A 22,038-nucleotide genomic window follows, 5' to 3' on the forward strand; every position below is an offset into this window, starting at 1 on the left:
GCTATTCATGCCTGTTTGATTACCTGAGTTATCAGGTTTTGGGTAATCAAAATTCCTTTCTGCTTCTTCATGGAAGTAATTCAGTTGATTTCCATCACTTATATGGTAAACTTCAGTGGGATTATTATTGAAATCTTTGGCAAAACGTTCGATGTGGTCAGTGTCACTATCGATATGCAAATTTAGAAGATTATTATCAAAAGCTTCGTTAGGAATTTGGAGAAGATGGGTGTCATTGTCTATATCCACATCAAAGGAATCGTCATTATGTTCATGAATATCAGCACACGAATCAAAGAAATCTAAATTATGTACCTTCGTTCCGGCACTATAGTTGTGTTCATTAAGGTTAATGGTATTTTCATCGTTACTTTTTCGAGGTTTCTCTTCTCTTCGAGGAAACAAAATGAAGGCAATCGCAAAACAAATAAGTATGCCCAATAGGCTGTCGATAAACGGTGTTGGTATAAAAACGTAACATAATACTGTCAACAAAAAGAAGCCCATTTCTAAAAATGGCCCGAATTCGTTTTCAGCAGTAAAAATAACAAATTTAAGCAAATGTGATCCACACGTAAAATTTTAGCACCACTAGATTTGATATCTCTAATGATTATGGTTTATTAGCATTGTTAAAAAAGTATTCATTAACTTTGTTGTAATTCAACAAAAGCCTAAAACAATTATTAGTAACTTGATTGTTACAAATGTTATTAAAAGGATTCTTTGAATATGTAGCAATGAAAGATGTTCTGATATATAACTCTACTCATAATATAAAGGAAGTTTCTGTGTGTATTTCTTTCGTTCATGCTGCGTGTTAGCTAATAGACTCAGGGCTACGAATTTGGTACATAGGTACATGTACACAAAAGCCAGTATACCTCGAACAGAGTTTTAAGCTCAACAATATGCTTCCATAAGAAACCATACTATCAGACGTCATTCTGACATCATATCAGGCGACGACATTTCATACGACCATCATAACAGACATTGTGAACATTGAAAACCGAGTGAATAGAACATATCGTTTCAGTTCTCTACATTCCTCAATAACAAGATATAATAAGTTGAGACAACGTAGGGTTTTCAGAGCGCTTACCTTACTAAGGGATTCAGGGAATGGAATTAAGGTAGCTCGTGCAATGGTCACTTTCTCATCCAACAGATTATGACTAGAGAGCGGAAACGAGAAAGTGACTTATATTTCATCTTCGGTGAACCAATAGAGCTAAATTATGCGTCTGCTTAATCAAAGAATCTCTAACTAGAAGAAGTAAAGGTTCACCGGGGTAAATGTGGCTCCGTCAGACCGAAGAGACACATTATGTATATCCTTGAAGCTTACTTTAAAGGGGCAAACCATTCCAAAGCTATCCACCCTCCGTACCTCACTGCGCATGTGCGAAATAACATCAGGAGGCAACAAAGCAGCATCAAAGAATGCGGCATGCCGTCGGCCATGTTAGCAATCTTTTACCACGTTGTTCGAAAACGTTCTTTGTTGTTGTAGTCAGAGGTACTTGGTTTTAGCTATGTGAAATTCTTTTAAAGACTTTTTAAATGTAATGCTGTAAGTGAAATGGTTTTGGCTATTGGGTGAAAACTTTGCTCTTGGTTTTCACAATGGTCATTCCAAATAATTGTCTAAACGTTTTCATGGTAATTTGTTTTTAAAGTTGTTGTCGGATAATTATAATGTATTTCAGTGTTTTCAATTTATTTAGGGGTGCCTTTAATTGTCTTTAATTATGTTTTTCTGTTTCAGTTAGTTATTGCAAATTTTGCTTTTAAAATTTCACTGTAAAATTTTAACTATGGATCCATAAAAATTTATTACGTTTTGTATGGCATGTGTTTTCCCCCCTTTTTAAGTTTACAGAAGAAAAGAATTAAGAAATTTATTTCATTTAAATTTTGTCTTCGTACGGCTCGCTGTTTAAATTGAAAGTAAAAATTGGACAGGATTTCTATAATTCGCCCCAAAATTCCAACTAACATCCTTTTGCTCAGAAAACTCCAGAAATGTATGAAAATAAAACATTTTGAGTTATTTCAAAGTAAAAAATTTACTATCTCCTCGAAGTGCGCTGTTTAAATTTCACCCTGCGCTGGTGTTTCACTGCATAGCCGTGGCTCTTCGGTACAGCGGCGCAGAGGCGAAACAGGTTTACATTGCGTCTATGGAAGCTTTCATTCTTCTCCTTAGAGATTCTTTGGCTTAATGCTGTTGGCTGAACATCCTTCTAAAACTTATACACATGCCTGAAAAAATTCATGACACTTAGAATGGAAATCTTTTATCTTCACTACTTATTGGGTCACAATCACAGAGTTAAGGAAAGTGGGAGTTTAATTAAACTATTCTTTTGTCTTTTCTCTAAAATCAGTGCATTGGTTTCAGAATATTATATTCGATCTAAAGGTCTCACATCGCTTTTCCTCCTACTCAAATCTTTCGATTTTTATTTATACATAAAATCATAAACACTTTCGCTCACCACTTACGTGACATGAACGTATATTTAAATTAGGTACATGCACCCGATAAAATATATGATGTGGCCACCACATGACTTCTTTGTAAGGACTATTAAAACACCTGCATTAATAACTGTAAAATATATAAAAATATAAAACGTTTATTACAGTTAAAAACAATTTTTACAATTAAAATTAGAGTTTCTGCATCCAAACAAGCAAATCAGCCAACAGGCAAACTGACCAAAATTTTGGTATACAGTATTGAAAGTTAATGCTTAGTCTCCCTATGCAAACGGACATGGAAGTTAGCGCACCAAATGACTTAAATCACTAACTCTACTAGCTCTTTCAAATGCAAATAAATGGTGGCCTCGTTGCGCCTACCATCACTTTTACATTGCTCATAAATCGATAGCTATCCCATGCAATAAAGTTGTAAAATACGTAACCGCAACATAAGAACAACATAATTATACCCCTTTTAAAGGCTAAAATGCAAAATTTACTAATAGATAAGAACACAAATACAGAGCTGAACGAGCCGGTTTGGCTTTAACTTATAACTCGAGTAAAGACGAAACACTTTCGTATTTACGTATTTTTATCAATTATTGTTCATTGAACGGGAGTTGGTTTTGATGTACGTGTGAGTAACACGTGCATACGAAAATATCCCTAACATTAACTAGGAAAGCCGAAATCTTCATAAGATAGACATGTTACAATTAATAATCAAATTTAATAAGGAAAAGTAACAGTTGCCGGGTACATTATAACGGCTTAAGAAATTCAGAGCACAGTACAGATGCGAGTACACAAGTTCACATATCTCGGCGAAACAGAGACGCACACATTTGTTGAAGTAGTTCCCCTTGACTGCCGGGGAAAATTCTTCTCTCCCCGTCAGCCTGTATGTTTGCCAAACGGGTTTACTGTTTCGCCAATTGGCGCTTTTCTGTACAGTTTTTAAGTCCGTATCGCCTGTTTGGCGCTGCCGCTGCATACTCCCTCCGCAGTGTCAACGAAATGTGACATACCGATGCGGGGGTCGGATTAATCGTCCAGAACGGGTGATACAAATGTCCGAAGTTTTTTTCACACTCTTGGAAGCAACTTGAAAAGAGTCCATGGTTACAAAAGCGGGTGTCAGTCTATCTATGGAGATCGTTTGCTTAGTCCCTTTTATTTCGAGATCAAACGTTTTATCTCGTCTTTCTAGCACATTAAATGGTCCATCATAAGGAGTTTGAAGTGGTTTTCTAACTCCGTCGTGTCGAACAAACACATATGTGGACTTGTGAAGGCGTGGATGAATGAAACATGTTCGCTGACCGTGGCTAGAAGTCGTGGTCGGGCGGACAAAGATGAAATAGAAGATAGAGTGTCGGCTGTGGAGCAACGAGTCGAAGGAAGAGTTTCGGCCTTCCAACAAAATTGAAGAAAGAGTTTGTGCCGTCCAAGGACATATTGAACAACAAATCAAAGACAGAATTTCTGCTGTCGTCGCCAAAGAAGTTGACACTTTAAAGAAATTCGTAGCGATGGCAGGGAGCACTTCGGATGGTTTAAAATTTCTACCCATGTCTGCTCGTCCCTCTCTGAAGCTATCGACATATGATGGAAGACCTCCTGGCAGGTGTATAAGACACAATTTTCGATCGTGGCAGATGCAAATGGATGGGATTCCCAAGCTAAGGCCTGTCATCTCGCCACTTCTTTAAGAGCCGACGCAACGGATATCCATTAGACTCTTCCCGAAAACAAAAGGTTACATTTTGAAGCTCTGTCCTGCGTCTTGGAGCTGAGCTTTGGGGAAAACTGTTTAAAAGACTACAGTAGGCTTCAATTAAAATCCCACCAACAGAAAACCACGGAAACACTTCAGGAGCTCGCCACAGATGTTGAAAAGCTGTCCCACCTCGCCTTTTCGGAGTGCCCGACAGAAACAAGGGAAATCCTGCCTCTGGAATACTTCATCGACAGCATCCAGGATCCTGAAATACAGAAAGCTATATGAATTGCGGATGTGAAGGATATAAAAAGGGCTCTGTTGTACGCCATGAAATTCGAGGCAGCCCAGCAAGCAACTCATAGAGACCACTACCCAGTCAGAGCTATGTGAGTCCACGAGCCAGTGGATCAACTGATGGCTCATTTAGATGATTTATCCAGACAAGTCGACGCTTTGATACAGAGTAGCAGTGAGAACAAAGTCGCTCGAAGGTGTTGGAGATGTGGTTCTAAAAGTCACCTATGACGGCATTGCAGAACACCCCAGGGCACGGATAATAAAGCGGATGAGTTGACAAGACCAGTGAATGCCTTGAGAAGAAATGTTGGTGAAAAGAAACCGACCCTAAAGTGCTGGAACTGAGGTGTTGAGGCCACCTACGAAGGAACTGCAAAAAACCCCAGAGCACGGAAAATAAGGCATATGATTTAAACAGACAATTAAATGCCATGGGACGCAAAAGGAGTGACAAGAAACCAAACTGCTGGAACTGCGGAGCAGAAGGCCACGTGCGAAGGAACTGCAGAACACCCCAGAGCACGGAAATTAAGACTATTTCCCAGCAACGATGCAGAAAAAAAATTAATAGCCATATCGAGGAACTTATGTTGCCAGATAATGAAAAACCCTGTTTTAAAGCGCTTGAGATTTCTACAGTGTGTGGCAACAGTAACGGACTGTCCATCAATGGGAATATTAATGGAGTTCCCTGCAATATGGCGATAGATACAGGAGCCAACGTTACCGTCATCCAAAAAGATTTGGCTCAACAACTGGGAAGCAAACTTATCTGGACACCGCCCTGCGTTACCCTCCAGACCGTGTCCGGTGACAAGATCGACATCGACGGAAAAGTAAACATTAACATCATGTTTGGAAGTGCCGCTTACCATCACACGGCATATGTAGCAGAGATCACTGATTCTTAAATGCTCGGATTGGACTTTTTAAGGAAATACAATTTTTCCTTAGACTTGAAAAACAACAAACTGCTTTCAGCATCTGATGACATGACTATCCATCCTCAACAGGGATCCTCGCCTGGAAATGTCGATGCCTTGTCCGAAAGACCCAGCTCAGGAAGCTGCTGAAATCATACTAGGGTCGAAAAAAAAACGCAAGACTACCAGCTATTCTCTATCCCAGATGCTCTTCAGTCGAGACCTTCGTCTGCCTTAAGACCACCTGTTTGATCGCCATACGGATACACCTTCATCGCCTGAGCAGCACATCCAAGATGTCCAGGCCCGTTATGAAGTGATGCACCGTTCCGCACGAAAGCGAGTGAACTTGGCGACGGAGAAAGTGAAGACCAGATGCAACACGAGAGCTACTGGACATACATTCAACAAAGGAGACAAGGTTTGGTTGTGGAATCCGACTTGTCCGAAAGGACTCTGTCCGAAATTACAGTCACCTTGGGATGGTCCTTACGCAGTCCTAAACAAAACGAATGACGTCGTGGTTCGGATCCGTAAGTCATCGAGCTCTAAACCTAAAGTCGTTCATTACGACAGGTTAGCTCATTACTATGGCCATAGTATGTAATGTAAATAATTGTAAATAGTGCAAGACCATGGTCCTTTTTGTTTCTAAATGTGTATTTAGTATTTGATTTGTATTTGACAGCATTTGATTTGTTTTATTTATTGCATTTATTGTTCATGTTGTTTATTATTGTAATGTAATGCTTATTATTGCATTTATGCCACAGTTGTAAGGTTGGCTTCCTGTCCAGGGATTGAACTGCCAGGGACGTGCAGTCCTTGGGAAGGGGGCAGTGTTACGGATTTGGTATTTAAATAGCTTATGTTAGTTGAATGGTAAATTAAATGGTTTTATTTCCCGCGCAGTGCAGCGCGTGACGACTATTAAAAGAAAGCTAAGCCGGAAAATTGAAAATACAAGAGCGTGTGCATGTAACATTTAATAAATATCTCTTTTTGATTTCGAGAAAGTACTAGAAAATTCTCACGCATGATTTTAAAATCTTATAAAAGGAGGAAAACCTCTCAGTTCGTAGTAGTTACTTAGTTTGTTGTTGTTTAGAAAACTGCTCTTGTTGACTGTAGCGAATTCGCGGATTAGCTTTCTTTAGCTGTTTTGAATTAAGTTCTTTTGAACGTTTGAGTAGTTAGAAGATAACTACTGTGAGATATTGTAAAACTGAAAGAATATCTGAGAGAATTTAAGCATTTCGTGATAATAATAAATTTTTTGTTAATTTTTTATTGGACTTGTGCATTCATTTTGTAACGAACCTGTACGCACGCAACAATATCATTGATATTTGAAGTAGTGAGTTGATGTTGGTCAAGAATGCCTTTAATAAGATGAAGAAGTACAACATCTCAGTGAGTTTCAATGAGGTTGTGTAATAGAGCTACAAGAAGGTAGATTTTCTTTCTTTGATATTATAGAAATCTTGGGAGGAATGTATTCACTGTGCATGATTGTTTGTCAAGGGAAGATACTAGGCTCAAGAAGGCCGGGTTCCAGTCAGCTGGCACGGCCCTACTGAGATTGAAGACTGCCGTGTTTGACATATGGCTGTAGCACATCATACTACGAGCAGCCGAAATTCGAGCTGCTGGATACAACGAACTGTTACTAATTGGTTACTTGAAAGACAGCTTCGAGCTAGATGCCCTGTAGTGTGCATGTCATTGACTCCAAACCACTGCTGTTTGCGACATCAGTGGTGTCAAGCTTGTGTTCTTTAGAGGATTAAGTGGAGATCTGTTGTGTTTTCTGATGCCAGTGATGGCTGTGCATTGATTAAAAGGAGTTCAGTTTAGCGCCTGGAACCAACCTGTCTGCGACCTAGACACACTGGACCTACACTTGGAGTTGTGGCCTGGAGAGCAATTTTATATGACAACAGCAGCACTCTCATAGTTATCCCATGTATTCTGACTGCAAATTTTTACGTCAACCTGTTCTGCTGCCTTTCATGAACAACATACAAAGAGGTGTTTTGCAGCAGGATAATGCTCGCCCTCGTACCACTGTTGTAACCCTGCATGGTCAGTAGTGTCAACATGTTGCCTTGACCTGATAGACCACTAGATCTTTCTCCAGTGGAGCGTGTATGGGATATTATTGGACGACAACTCCAGTGTCATCCACAACCAACATTAGCCGTCCATGTAGTGACTGACCAAGTGCAGCAGGCATGGATCTCCATCCCAGAAACTGACATCCAGCCCCTGTACAACACAATGCATGAACATTTGTATGCTTGCATTAAAAATTCTGGTGGCTACACCAGTTTAAATGTACCAACATTTCACATTTGAAATTACTCTTCTCATGCTTGTGCATTAACCTGTTATCTTTAAAATTTAATCAATTAAATAATGTTACCTAGATAAATGTATTGCCGAAATTTCAGTACTCCACAGTAATTTTTTCTTGGTGTTGGGATTTTTTTTTCTGTCAGTGTGAGTGTATATGTATAAATAGATAGATATTTAAAAAAATATAATTTAAGATGTAAGAAAATTTGCATGTATTAGGAAGATAAAAAATATAAATACACACATATACAGTCAAAAGTCTTTAATCCGGATGTCCATAATCCGAAATGATCTATAATCCGGACCTCAAAGCTACAAACTTTCTGCGCATGCACATATGCATTTACGCGTGCGCATAATACATTTACGCATGCGCGTTTAATGTATAACGGACGGTATAAGCTAAGCTAAAATTATCTAATTCAGTTAATGTTGCAGATTGCATTGTTCCTTAATCTTCGAATTGGATCCAGCTTATTATTTTTTGCAGCCTGTTAGAGCAATTTTATAAAAGTAAGCTTGAACTTTCGATTATGTCAAAAAGAATTTCCAATTCTGGAGCTGCCGAAGGATCTACAAAGCGAAGGCGTGTTTTGATGTCCATCAAACAAAAAGTGGAATTGCTGCAAAAAATGGATAAAGGCATATCCTTTGTTTCTCTAACCATTCCGAAATCTGTTTATCAATTTCACGTGGCTCTGAGGGGGGGGACGACGCGGTGCGCAATGAACTGGAAGTTGATCTGTCAGCACTATCCTTATCTTCAGGGCAGATGTTTTTATTTTATTCAGCTTATAATTCCTTACTAAATGTAGTATTTCATCTCGATGTACTCCGTCTTTGATATGATTTAAATGAAATTCCTCGTCATTATAAATATCACGAATACACATTTAATAGTTTTCTGGTTGCAATTTTCTAATGTCGACTATGTGTAATGTATGCTTTATGCATGTGCGCATTGAAAGAAATGTTTAATAAAGTAAACAAATACATATTAAACTTTTTTTTTGTAAATTTTGATACCCTTTAGATCATAATTGCTCTTTATTTCATAAATTGCGGTTTCATATTTTTAATTTTATAATTTCTGCATGCCATCTTACCAGATTTAAACTGATGATCTATAATCCGGAATCGCCGAAGTCCCGACGAATCTGGATTAAAGACATTTCACTGTATATGGCATACCTACTCCTTAGGCAGATAACCCTCGAGTGCTTTGCCATGGTCAAACTAACCTGTGATTTTGAAAATTTAATCAATTAAATATGTTACTTAAGTAAATGTATTGCCGAAATTTCAGTGCTTTACAGTAATTTTTTTCTTGGTGTTGGGATTTTTTTTCTGTCAGTGTATGTATGTGTATATAAATAGATAGATTGATAAAAAAATATAATTTAAGATGTAAGACTATTTAAGATATGTTAGAAATATAAAAAGCATATTTTGATACACACACACACATACATATATAATTTAAAATATAAGAAAGATAAAAAATGTAAATTTGTATTGATTTTTCAATTTTCGTTTACACTTTGTTTTTATATACTTTTTCGAATTTATACACTTTGTTCTTTGTTTGTTTGTTTGTTTTATACACTTTGTTCGAATTAGAATAAAGTGCCTTTTCCACCCCAAACTGTAGGAGCTGCATTGATGGAGGCACATATTATTAAGTTAAAATTTTTAATTTTTATTTTTCTAATTTAATATTAATTTCATGTATTTGCACATTTGTCAGCTTAGAAACAGGCTTTTTCTTGTACTTCTCTTGCTACACTAATCCCCTGATGAAGGAGTACCAGTAGATGTAAAGTCCATTTGCCTTTTATTATTTTTTGCATTTTTGTATTGCAGCAATTTTTGTTGTGAAATTGTTTGGTACTTACGAATTAATTCAACCACAATCGTGCAATTTGGCAATTTCTGCAATTAAAAAAAAATTGCAAACTATTGACATTTATTGCTAGTGGGCAGACATTATCATCATATCAAAAGAAAACATACTTTAGCAATTTAAAACATAAATTTTGATTTTAAATAGCAATTATATCAGTGGTTCCCAAATTGTGTACTACCGCGCCTTGGAGAGCTGCTGGCTCTTCACAGAGATGCAGCAAAATATTGTAAAAACCTTCCTAATTGATTGAAGCGAGACATTTAGCTTAACTAAACAATAAAAGGAGAAGCTAAAAATATATAGATTTTTTTTTGTTTGTTTTTATTTGATCCTTTATAGTTGCTATAACAGAATATTCTTGCGAAGGGTAGCCGGTAAAGCTGTGCCTTCTCGATCGTGTTATCGAACGATCTTTTCATTGCTTTCTACAGCTCATTTGGTAAAAAAGGAACCAGGAACCTTTTTTTTTCCGCAGAGCAGCGTGAAATTGATAAACAGATTTCGGAATTCTTAGAAAATGAAAGGATGTGCCTTTATACATTTTTTTGCAGCAATTCCACTTTATGTTTGATGGGCATCGAAACATACTTTCGCTTTGTAGATCCTACGGCAGCTCCACCATCAGAAATTCTATTTGACTTAATCGAAAGTTCAAGCTTACCTTTATAAAATTGCTCTAACAGTCTGCAAAAAATAATAAGCCGGATCCAATTAGAAGATTAAGGAACAACGCAATCTGCAACATTAACTGAAATAGATAATTTTAGCTTAGCTTATACCGTCCGTTATACATTAAACGCGCATGCGTAAACGTATTATGCGCACACGCATATGCGTTTGCGTAAAAGTATTACGCGCATGCGTGAACGCATTATACGTTGAAGCATGCGCAGAAAGTTTGTAGCTTTGAGGTCCGGATTAAAGATCATTTCGGATTATGGGTGTCTGGATTAACGACTTTTGACTGTATTTTATAAAATCTTCTCCACTGAAAGCATGTTTTTTTAAAAAAAGTAAGTGAGGATATGGAAGCCAAACACTCATCTTTGTTGTACTATAGCAATGCAAAATAGCTCTATCGTGGTAATGTTTTATCACATACCTTTCAACGCAGGTAGAAATATTTATTCTCCTTAAAGGAAATGGTACAAAGATGCAGACGGTTTTATTGATCCCAATTTTTTAATAAAATTGACATACTTATGCCTAATTTTTGAAAAGGTGAATTCCCCTACTCTCTGTCATCAGGGAAAAAACATGCACCTTTTGAAGTCAACAGAAAAAGCATCAGCTTTTATAAAAAAACTCTTAACTGTGAAGAAGAAAATTGGATCAAAATGCAGGCAAAGGTTGTTTTATAAGATTGCAGCAATTTTTTATGTCAAATGAACTTGATCATTCTGAAGAACTGTGTTTGAAGGATGTTTATCACAGCTAATTGTCTAGTTTGAGAAATGCTTCCTCAATGAAAATTTTGAGAGGTTTGCGTGGATTCAAATCTATTTAACACTGTTGTTTCATCTGAGTTTACTTCTGCAGAAGAAAGAATCTTACCGAGTTGTTTTGCGACAATAGTTTGAAAGCAGAATTTGGCAGCAAGGAATTGGTAGAAGTTTTGATTTCGATAAAAAATGAACATCCCTTTCTAAGTGATAAGACTCAGTGGATTTTAATTCCATTTTTGATGTCGTATTATGCAAAGCTGGATTTTTGGCAGCTGCTATAATAAAAGTAAATATAGAGCAAAAATCAATATGGAAAAGGAAATGAGAGTGGCCATATCCAGTTTAATTGCATGATTTGAGAAAGTGTGCTGTGATTAGTAGTCTCATCCATCACATTAATTATTAATTTATTGTTAATAAAGTAACAAAAAATGTTTAATAATTAAGATACATGAGTTTTATTTATTCTTATCTCTTACTTATGATTAGCCTTACATTTACTTAGGGTAGGGAGGGCACCGTGAAAAAATTTTAATTGAGAAAAGATCTAGTGACTCGTAAAAGTTTGGCAACCACTGGGTTATATGCTACATAAAAAATTAATACTCAACATTTTTTTGCAAATCCTTATGTAATTTATGCTGGTCTTCTGTTCATGTACACATTAATCTGTTTTCACTTTTAAAAAAAATCAGACAATATCACACCCTTTTCATTGCTCACCGACTATTTACCAAACACATCATGTCATTATTCCCTTTAGTGATTTTGCATAAAATGCTATAATCTTGTTGAAATGTTACTTTAGTCTTTTCTGTTGGTGGCAAATATTTTAAAATCAAATTTTAGGCAAAAGTATCACAGTTCATCTATAAAAAATGTTTGAACTTTGATTACAACAAAAGGAACTCGTACAAAAATGGTGATGTTTGGCTGAAGAATTGTTATATGCATGGTTGTCTGAAGAGTGATTATGTGCATGGTTGCCAGAGTGTAACACATTTTAGGGGGGTACTTAATGATAAAGTGATTATGATAATATATTGAGTACCATTTGTTTTGTTTGGTATTGTTTACTAGCTATGTGTAATCATAATAATTTCTTAGAAAATAAAAGGTAAAAAGGCTTACCTTTTAGTCGATCTTCTTTCTAATCCAAAGGCATATCCGGGAGTGTTTATTTCATTCATCGATGCACTACTCACAGAAAGAGAGAGGCTTCTAAGATAATAAGATATTTAATTTACAATCACATCACTAAACTAAAATATATAGTATATAACACAGAAGAGTAGGATTACATGTTTCACTCAAACGTCCATCACGAGTTCTCAAAGTTCAGTTAAAAAAGTTTTAGTTTAATGTTTTAGTTTTTGCTGCACACATGCGCAAATCACGTGGTTGTCGGTGAGAGTTTCAACATACTCCCAGCTTTAAATTTGCTGAAAAATCAAATTTAAAACTGTAACATTTGAACAGGCTTTACCATTCGACCAGTTCTTGTAATCATCGATGGAATCTTTTCGCTATTAAGATCTTGAGGCAAGTCATTACGAATATCAGGATCGCAGTAAGTCTCTGGTTCACCAGAAGAGCTGCTTGCCACATTTCTAAATCTAGACTGTTCATCTGATGATGTTATCTCCAAAGGATACAAACACTTGGTTGGTCGCAAAACTTCTCCAAGCTTAGTCTTGACCTTAACTAAACGCACATGTCCATCCCGAGATTTGAAAATCCTCGGTTACTTTCGCCAATATCCAGTCTGTTCGCTTCTTATTATCATCGGACACTAAAACAAGATCTCCTATTTTCAGAGGTTGTGAAGCTTTTACATGTTCATAATTTTGCTGTAACTGTCCGAGATATTCGATTCGAAATCTTTTACTTAGATCTTGTAAAAGTTTTTGTTGATAAATAAGCCTTTTGTTTAAAGATTTCGCATTTATATTATCCAGATCAGGAACTCCAATGTGTTGAATCTCATGGAGAAACATGGAAGGTGTGATCGGAGATAAATCTTCAACATCTTCCGAGACATATGTCAATGGACGATTATTCGTTATTGTTTCACAGTCACACAAAATTGTTATAATTTCTTCATGATTCAGAGATGATCGTCCTAAAACTTTGCGAAGGATTCTTTTCAGGACTCCTATTAATCGCTCACACCATCCTCCCTACCAGGGAGCTGATGGCGGAAGAAATTTCCATGTAATTCTGTGGATACTAGCTTATTCTAAGATTTTATCCCAATTTAAGCTTTTGAATAATCTATCACTTCCTTTGAAATTCGTTCCATTGTCGGAATAGATGGTGTGGGGTCTTCCACGTCTAGCAATGAAACGTCTCGGTGCTTGCAGAAAACTTTCAGTTGATAGCGAGAAAATCAATTCCAAATGTACTGCGCGAAAAACAGCACAGGTAAAAATCACTATCCATGATTTTTGATTTCCCTTCAATATCAACGATCCAGTCAAGTCAACACCTACAATCTCAAAGACTGCTGCTTCTCTTACTCAGTCTTCAGGGAGAGCAGCAATGGGTGTTTTCAAAGAATTAGTATCGAACCTCTGACATACAACACAGCTTCTTATGACTTTCTTGACAGTCTTTCGTGTTTTCAAAATCCAATATTGTTCTCATAAAGCAGATATTAAAAATTGTACTCCTGCATGATTGTTCATTTCATGTTTAGCTCTAATTAATTTTACTACAATAGGATGATCTGAAGGAAGAATAATAGAAACTCGAAAATTTTCTGCATCATCTCTTCTCAGAATTCTAGTTTTAACCCTAAGGATTCTGTTAGAATCAATCATTGGTTGAAGTATACGTAATCTTTTGTCATCTAATCCAGAAAATGATTTGCTGTGCACTAATCTCAAAAGAGTTAGTTCGGCTCCTTTAATTTCTTCCGCTGTAATTGTTCCATAAGTTCTATCATTAGGACTTAGTCTGACATTTTTAACAAAATGGAAGATCCAAGATATTATCTTTAGAATGGTATTGTACGAAGAAATCTTATCAAAATTAACTTCAGTCATAGCATTCGAATTAACTGCAGAAATTATTGTCTTCTTTCTTTCAGCATTTATAATGTCAAAATTCAGTACAATTTCAGAGGTAGGCTATTTTTCTGAATCATTTCTCAACCAATCGGGACCCTCCCACCATTTCTATTTGACTAAGGTTTCCGGACTGCATCCTCGGGAAGGGAGGTCAGCTGGATTTAGTGTTCCAGGAATATAATTCCAGTCGTTTGGATTACTTAGAGTACGGATTTCTTTCACTCTATTGTGAACGAAAACGGCCCGGTTTTCATTCTTTTTTATCCAAAATAATGCATCCATAGAATCACTCCAATAATAAATAGGCAAGCTTTCTAGTCTCAAATCTTCCTTAACACGATGTGCTAGTCTAGCACCAATCGTACAAGCTAAGAGCTCTAGTCGTGGTATGGAAATCGGCTTGATAGGTGCCACTCTGGATCAAGCTGAGATGAGCTGACATGTAACGGAATTTTCATTACAGCTTCGCATAAATATGCATGTGGCATATTTACTCGAGTCACGAAACACGTTAATAAGAGATAATAATAATAAGATAAATCGGAATAAGATAAATATCATTAATAAGATAAATCGGAAATTCTTTCGGAGTCAGCAAAAATTCTTCTGGGTATAGCTATTTTTTCCAAATTGTGCAATTTATTTTTCCAACTTTCAAATTTGTCAGAAATGCTTTTAGGTAAATTGTTATCCCATGAAATCTACTGTTTCCAGCATTCTTGAAGCATTAGCTTAGGAATCAGAGTAGCAGGAGCTGTAAAACCAATCGAATCAAAAATCCTGTGTACTATTGACAATATATTCCTTTTGTTGACAGGCTGTTTCACAGAACTATCTTTAAAGTCACAGGACAAAGTGTCATTTGATAAATTCCATTTCAACCCCAGAACTGATACGGTTTTATCGGAGTCTTTATTGCAAGGATTTCCTTTTAAAGTTTCATTGCTAGGTTCATTGTAACACCATCCCCTTAAATCAAATTTAGCAGTCGACATAATTTCCTTCGACACATTAATGAAAGTGTTTAGTCCTTCAATAGTATCAATGCTGGCCACACAATTGTCGACGTACATTGATTCACTTAATTTCTTAGCTACCTCTTGTTGATGTTCAGGAACATTCTCGAGATGATAATTCAGTGTGGCGGCGAGAAAAAAAGGACTGCCATTAACGCCAAACACAACGCGCTTATGTCGATATATTTTAAATTTTTCGGAATCTCCTTCTTCCCACCAGAGAAATCTAAGAAAGTCTCTATCTCGAAGACAGACACCTATTTGCAAAAAGGCCTTACATATATCTGAGATAACCCCGTATTTACCTAGGCGAAATCTGTTTAAAATACTCGGTATTAATTCCAAATAATTTGGGCCCTTTTCTAAACAGTCATTTAAGGACACACCATTCCTTTCCTTCGCTGAGGCATCGAACACAGGTCTAATCTTTGTGGTTGAACTTTGCTTAATTACAGCCCTATGTGGTAGTTAATGACAATTTTTGGTTTTCTTATCTTCAACAGATTCTATAATACCTTTTTCAGCCCATTTGCTAAAAATATTTTCATACTCTTTCAGACAGTTTTTTGACTGAAGATTTTTGATGCAGGATTTTAACCTTTTCTCTGCTAATAATCTGTTGTCAGGTAAAACCTCATGCCCTTCTAACCAAGGAAGAGAGACCTGATATCTACCCTCACTATCTCTCTTTAATGACTGACAAAATTATGTTTTAGCGATTTCATTAATTTCCTTTCTTGTGTGGGTTGTAGCAGAGTCAAGTCACCGTAAATCCGAAATTTTAGCATCATTAACGAGTTTTAGCATCATTTTAGCATCATTAGCATCATTACGAGTCAAGACACCGTAAATCCGAAATTTTAGCATCATTAACATGAAGTGACAATACAGTTTTCGTACTGTCAGAGAACTCACGCTTTTCATTTTTCCCCATCATTGTCCATCCTAATCTAGTGTGTACGCATGATAACCCACATTTTAGTTGTCTAACTTTCCCTGTTAGAAGCTTTCCTGCCACATCTGCACCTAAAAGAACATGAATTTTTAAAGGTGATTTTTCATACATCAAATCAAAGATTTATTCTGCATGTCAGTTAAATTCCATGTTTTCGCAGTTCAATAAGATATGTATCTCTACGAATTTGAGGAATGTCAGTACATATTTTATCCTGATCCAAAACCTGAAAATTACAGTGATAATCACCTTTAAGACTACTCAATCTAATTAAATATTTACTATGAGTTTCTTTCTTTTCAATTCCTCCGAACAAACCATGGATTAATTCTTCTTTACCACTTGTTTTATAATTCATTATACTAACTGCATACTTCGAAATGTAGGATCGCTGGGAACCACTATCTATTAAAATTCTCACATATTTTTCGATCCCATCCCCACGAAGTTTTAATATTAAAGTTTGCAAATTTACTAACTGCATGCAAGATTTATTTGTCAGAACACAGTCTTTTTTATTATTTTCATCCCCAATAATGTCTGTAGAATTATTTCCGTGAGAGTTGCACATTATTGACAAATGAGCTTTACCGCATATGGAACATTTAACTTTGGTTTTGCATAAGCGGGAAATATGGTTCCGTTTCAAACATTTAAAACAGAATCCGTGATTCAGCAATTTTTGCTTTTTTTCATCTAAGGTTAAACGACTCGCATTCCGACATTCATAACTTTCATGATCTGAATCGCAAAATATGCAGTTTGAATGTTTATAATTTTGATTCTCATTTGTAGACAGCAACTGCGAGGCAGACGATACATCTGGTACCCGTTTATCATGCCAAGTTGACAGCTTGCTTTCGCGTTTTGTTTGTCGGGGGAGGGGGTTGTATGAGGAGAAATTGACGGTGCTTCTTTCGATTGCAAAGCTTTTCCCTTGCAATTAATTGCTGAGAAAGAAATTCCACTAGGTGATTCAAATCGTAATTTTATTTTCGAAGTGTTTTATTATATTCCAAAACCAAATCTGCAGGCAATGTTTTAAGCAAAATAGGTGCTCCATATGTTTCTGAGGTCATATTTAATGATTCAAGACATCGAATATGTTTTTGTATGTAATTGAATAACTTTTAATTCTGTTTTTGTATGTAATTGGAAATTTTGAATGTCATTAGAATCCTTTAGAGGTCTTATTTTCAGTAATTTGTCTATATGGGCGTTTAGTAGTACATCTTTATTTCCAAATCTTTCTGTGAGGAGTTTAACTGAAGTTTCGTAATTTTCTTCGGTTAAATCGAAACCGTCAATGGTGTTATAAACATTACCTCCCAAAAGGGATTTCAAATAATTAAATTTGCTTATAGCGTCAAGCGTTTTATTTTGGTGTATGGCTAATGAAAAAGTGTTCCAAAATGTCAGCCATTCGCAGCTCTCGCCATAAAACTTCGGAATCGTAAGTTTAGGAAGCTTCACATTATGATTTTCGCTTTTAATGTTTTCTATAATACTTAACTGTTCAGTGCTTCTTAACACACTAAATTTTTGTTGTTCTATATTAATTTCTTTCAATTTTTTGTTAGCTTTGTATTTAAATGTAGTTATTCTTTCACGATATTCGTCAACACCGTTTAATTCCTGGTCTAGATCCTTTATGTCTATTAATTTTTCTATATCGGCATCTATTTGCTTTAACTCGATCGATTTTTCATTTAAGAGTTCTAAGGAAATTTCTAGTTCCTCTGCATTCACTTCTGTTTTTGATAATTCAGTTTCGATTCAGCCAATTAATTTTGTAACGGCAGCCCTTATGTGGCCGCGTTTCCTTTTCAATGTATCGATGAATTCTGTCATTGTTTAGTATTCAATAATTCAACAAGTATCAACAATTTGCTTTCATTCGCGGTACGGGATGCCAAAAAATGTGTAATCATAATAATTTCTTAGAAAATAAAAGGTAAAAAGGCTTACCTTTTAGTCGATCTTCTTTCTAATCCAAAGGCGTATCGGGAGTGTTTATTTCATTCATCGATGCACTACTCACAGAAAGAGAGAGGCTTCTAAGATAATAATAAGATATTTGATTTACAATCACATCACTAAACTAAAATATATATATAACGCAGAAGAGTAGGATTACATGTTTCACTCAAACGTCCATCACGAGTTTTCAAAGTTCAGTTAAAAAAAGTTCTGTTTTAGGTTTTGCTGCGCGCATGCGCAAATCACGTGGTTGTCGGTGAGAGTTTCAACAAGCTATTTTTACAGCAGTAGTTTGCCGTTGCAAAAGGGAAAAAAAAAAAAAAATCAATTTTTTACCAATTCCTTATTTGAGTGGGAATATGATTTTCTTTTACTTTGTGTATATTTTGTATTTAATAAATATTGCCACTGAATTATTGCTGCTTCCAACACATAATTTGATTTTGGGTTTGAAATTAGCTTGTCCAATTTTTGTAACTACTATTTGTGAACTTATATGTATGGTTCACTCACTTGGAAAGTTAATGATTATATAATACCTCAGTACATTTTAGCTAATGTTTCCATTTTTGGACACATTTTTTCAGCTGTACTATATTTAAACATTTTGTGGGTGTTTTATTAATGCTATTCTTTCTTTCTATATATACATGTAAGATATGCCAACTCTTTAAAGTTTTATCGGGAGACTTTTTTTGTTGCATCTCCAAGCCTCCTGCTAGACCACAAAATCTCCCAATTTTAAACTTTTATTAAGAAAAGTTTTTCCCCCCATGAATAAATGAACTTCATTGAATTAATGAAACTTAAAAGTGTGAAAATTTGATTCTGCCACCTGTAGTGAATTTCAGCATGCTTTTTCATAATAATTTTTTTTTTATCTGATTTATCTCTGTAGACATGGTATGTATAAAACTTTTGGTATGTATGTGTTATTGCAACTGTCTTCTTAGAAGTCACCAAATTTTCCGAATGTTGCAAACTCTAGGAATCATGTGCATAGCTATTCTTCAGGCAACCCTGCTCATAACAATCTTTCAGTCAAGAAATGTCTCCATTTTTGTATGTATTCTTAATGTATTTCAAAATCCAATAGCTTTTGTGGGATTTGTCAGCAGTGGAAGAAACTGCAGTAAAATTTCTGCAGAAATACAGAATTTTGATACAAAACCTCTAAAGGGAACAGTGAGGAGACACATTTTGGTAGGTAGCCAGTATTGCTGAGGTTTGCGCAATGCCGAGCCTCTGGAATTCTGACAGACAGACAGACAAAGTAGACAGATGTCTTGTTTTGCACCCGCTAAGTCTTTCTGCACCGATGGGCGAAAAATCAAGCATAGGTGCGAGGAAAGGTATAAAGAAAGAGGGGCAATTTCGTATTTGAGGAGAGTAAAAAGGAACTTCGTACATCTTGTACGAGTTCAAAAGGCCAGGAAGAAAAGATGGGACAAAATAAAATTTTAAATAAATGGCCCAAAAATAATAGAGGGAAAAAGAAAAAAAAAAAAAAAAAAAAAAAAAAGGCCTATAGAAAGAAAACGAAAAGAAGTAGAAAATATCCTAAAATACGATTGTGTCCATGAGTGTAGTTAAAAGGAGAAGAAACTGTCTTCATTTACAATAAATAGTGTCTCACAGGTGTGTTTGTGTAGTGAGTGTGTTTGGTAATGGTGAATAGATGTGTTACTGGGGAAAAAACAAATATTGACGGTGTTAAAATGCTTCGTATCAAGGTATTTAGCATGGAATATAAAGTAATATGTATGCTTGCATCCTGAGATATCAACAAAGGTCGTCAAACAAAAGTATATATTAATTTAACCAAAGTAACTTATGCTACTTTCATTCTCAACATTTTCATACATTTTTCAAAAAGCAGCAGCAGACTAACAACATAGAACCATATACAATACAAGACCACAACCGCATACACCCAAAAAAAAAATAAATAAATAAAAAAATAAAATAAAAAATATATATATATATTTATGTGTGTAAATAACTGAGTATATGTATTAAAAACACAAATTAAACAGTATTTATTAATTTAACTATCATAATTTATTACAAGATTAATTATTCTACTATCATAATTTATTACTAGTTAAATAATGTTAATATAACACAATGAGGCACACTGTTATTTATATAAGCTCATAGTTCTAAAAATTTATTTAAGGCGGTGAAGAATAAACCATCCCTTACATATGGACATTTAACAGATAGCAAAGAACAGTATGAGAAAAATCGGTGAGGTATAATATTATTTAAAGGCGAAACTATATTCAAGCGATCTAGAAAGAAAAGAGAATCCAGAAGATCCGAGAGGGAAATAGCGCGATGCCCAAATTATCCCTCTCATCCCCAAATTTTCCCTCTCTCGAGATTCCTTAAGGGCTTTGTAAGTGTTGACAGAGGTGAACTGATAATGCTGGCGTCTGTTTCGAGTTGATACACAAAGGAAGCCACAAGCAATGGCAATTTCAAGTATTTTTTAATGCTTTAAACTGATGAAAAATTAAGATTTATTGATTTAAAGGCACTTATTTATAGAAATTTGATTTAGTTTAGATGAAAGAAAAGTACTTATCTTAAAATTCCAGTCTTTTGAAGTATATCCTTACATTGTCCGCTGTTTTATTCTCGTCAACATCGGAGCCGAAATTCATTGGAATGATATAGGTTTTGTAGAGGAAAAATAAAAAATTTTTCAAAGAAATTTAATTGATAATCACCAAGAGGAAAGGAAAAATTTTCACTTTTTACGGAGCGCAGCGATCGTGCTGCCGCTTGCCTCGGTGATCACACAGCCCTCCCGCCTCTGGAATTCTCTGATTTTTTTAAAGTGAAAACAGAGCACTGTGTACTTGGAAGAAGAATGCTAAAAAATTACGGAAAGATCTGGAGATGAATGTAATGTGTTTTTTAATGCATCACATAATCCTCATTTAATAATTAAAATTTGCATTTTAAATTGCTAAAATAGGCTTACATGCTCATTTGTTGATAATGCTTGCCAACTTAAAATAAATATTGATAGTTTGGAAATCTTTTTAAAAACAGGTGCAAAAACTACAATCTTGCACTCATCAAGTAACTTATCTTTTTACTTACAAAAAAAATCATTAAATTGCACCAGGTAAGTGTAAGTATCGAACCTTTTATGAAAATTCAGCCTATGTTTAATTAGGTAGTATTTATATTTCATTTTGTTTTACTTCAGTGAATAGTACAGTACTGTGTTTATCTACACAACTGTATGTATATTATTTAATATAATATTTGTCACATTTGAAAGTACTGCACTAAATTAAACTCTTCCTTCTCTACTCAAGATTTTTTTTAGTATAAAAGTGTAAGAAAATTACAAAATTAAATTAGAGCCAAAGGACATAAAATTTAGAATATCTAATTTAAAGTTTAGAAGATCTAATTAAATATTAAATTTTAAAAAAACATTCTCTATTCGTAAAAAGCAAATTTAAAGTTGATTAAATTTTAAATGAACTTGAATTACAAATAAATGATTAATTATTGCTATGTTATAATAATCTACAATATCATTAAATTCTGAGAGCATATGTAAATCAAGTGCAAGTATCAAAATCTATGAATATATAATAAATGTATAATATGTAATTCCAATAATTTTTTTTTAATCCTAAAAATTTATAAAAATGCATAAGTGAATAATTGTTGAGCAGGCAGGAGACAGACTTATCAAGGCGAAGTTGCCTCCAAACCTAACTCTTCAGTTATTCAATTCATGTTTCGTCATTCATGTAGGCAAGGGTAAAAGAAAAATTCAAAACCAAAAATTGTGAATTACTAAAAAGAAATTTAAACAAGTGGAATTTAGAGAAATTAG

The 22,038-nt window shown here is 35.1% G+C and overlaps 1 protein-coding gene and 1 long non-coding RNA gene across 16 annotated transcripts in view; one reads left to right on the top strand and one right to left on the bottom strand.

The window, feature by feature from the left end:
* The window catches only part of LOC146997278 (cullin-5-like), a 181,868-nt gene that overhangs the window by 79,759 nt on the left and 80,071 nt on the right, over positions 1 to 22,038 (top strand). The window contains exons 1-2 of one of the 7 annotated variants that reach the window (XM_085816267.1): positions 21,007 to 21,083; positions 21,234 to 21,309. The exons of 4 other annotated variants lie outside the window; for them this stretch is intronic. Coding sequence is in view for 1 of the 3 variants with exons in the window: in XM_085816265.1 (XP_085672391.1) it covers positions 21,082 to 21,083 (2 nt within the window). In the remaining 2 variants the exon portion in view is untranslated. Of the gene's footprint in view, positions 1 to 19,147; positions 19,374 to 20,958; positions 21,084 to 21,233; positions 21,310 to 22,038 lie in introns of those variants that run through there. 2 more of the 7 variants (XM_085816268.1, XM_085816265.1) reach the window with 2 other exon arrangements.
* The window catches only part of LOC146997279 (uncharacterized), a 240,487-nt gene that overhangs the window by 69,122 nt on the left and 149,327 nt on the right, over positions 1 to 22,038 (bottom strand). Inside the window, exons 2-3 of one of the 9 annotated variants that reach the window (XR_015040964.1) lie at positions 18,159 to 18,247; positions 12,280 to 12,345 (exon numbers count right to left, since the gene is read on the bottom strand). The exons of 6 other annotated variants lie outside the window; for them this stretch is intronic. This is a non-coding gene — a long non-coding RNA (uncharacterized LOC146997279). 2 more of the 9 variants (XR_015040962.1, XR_015040965.1) reach the window with 2 other exon arrangements.

Source organism: Stegodyphus dumicola, chromosome 5 (assembly GCF_044657685.1).
Source record: "Stegodyphus dumicola isolate Sdum_Otavi_A_Nest chromosome 5, ASM4465768v1".
NCBI lineage: Eukaryota > Metazoa > Arthropoda > Arachnida > Araneae > Eresidae > Stegodyphus > Stegodyphus dumicola.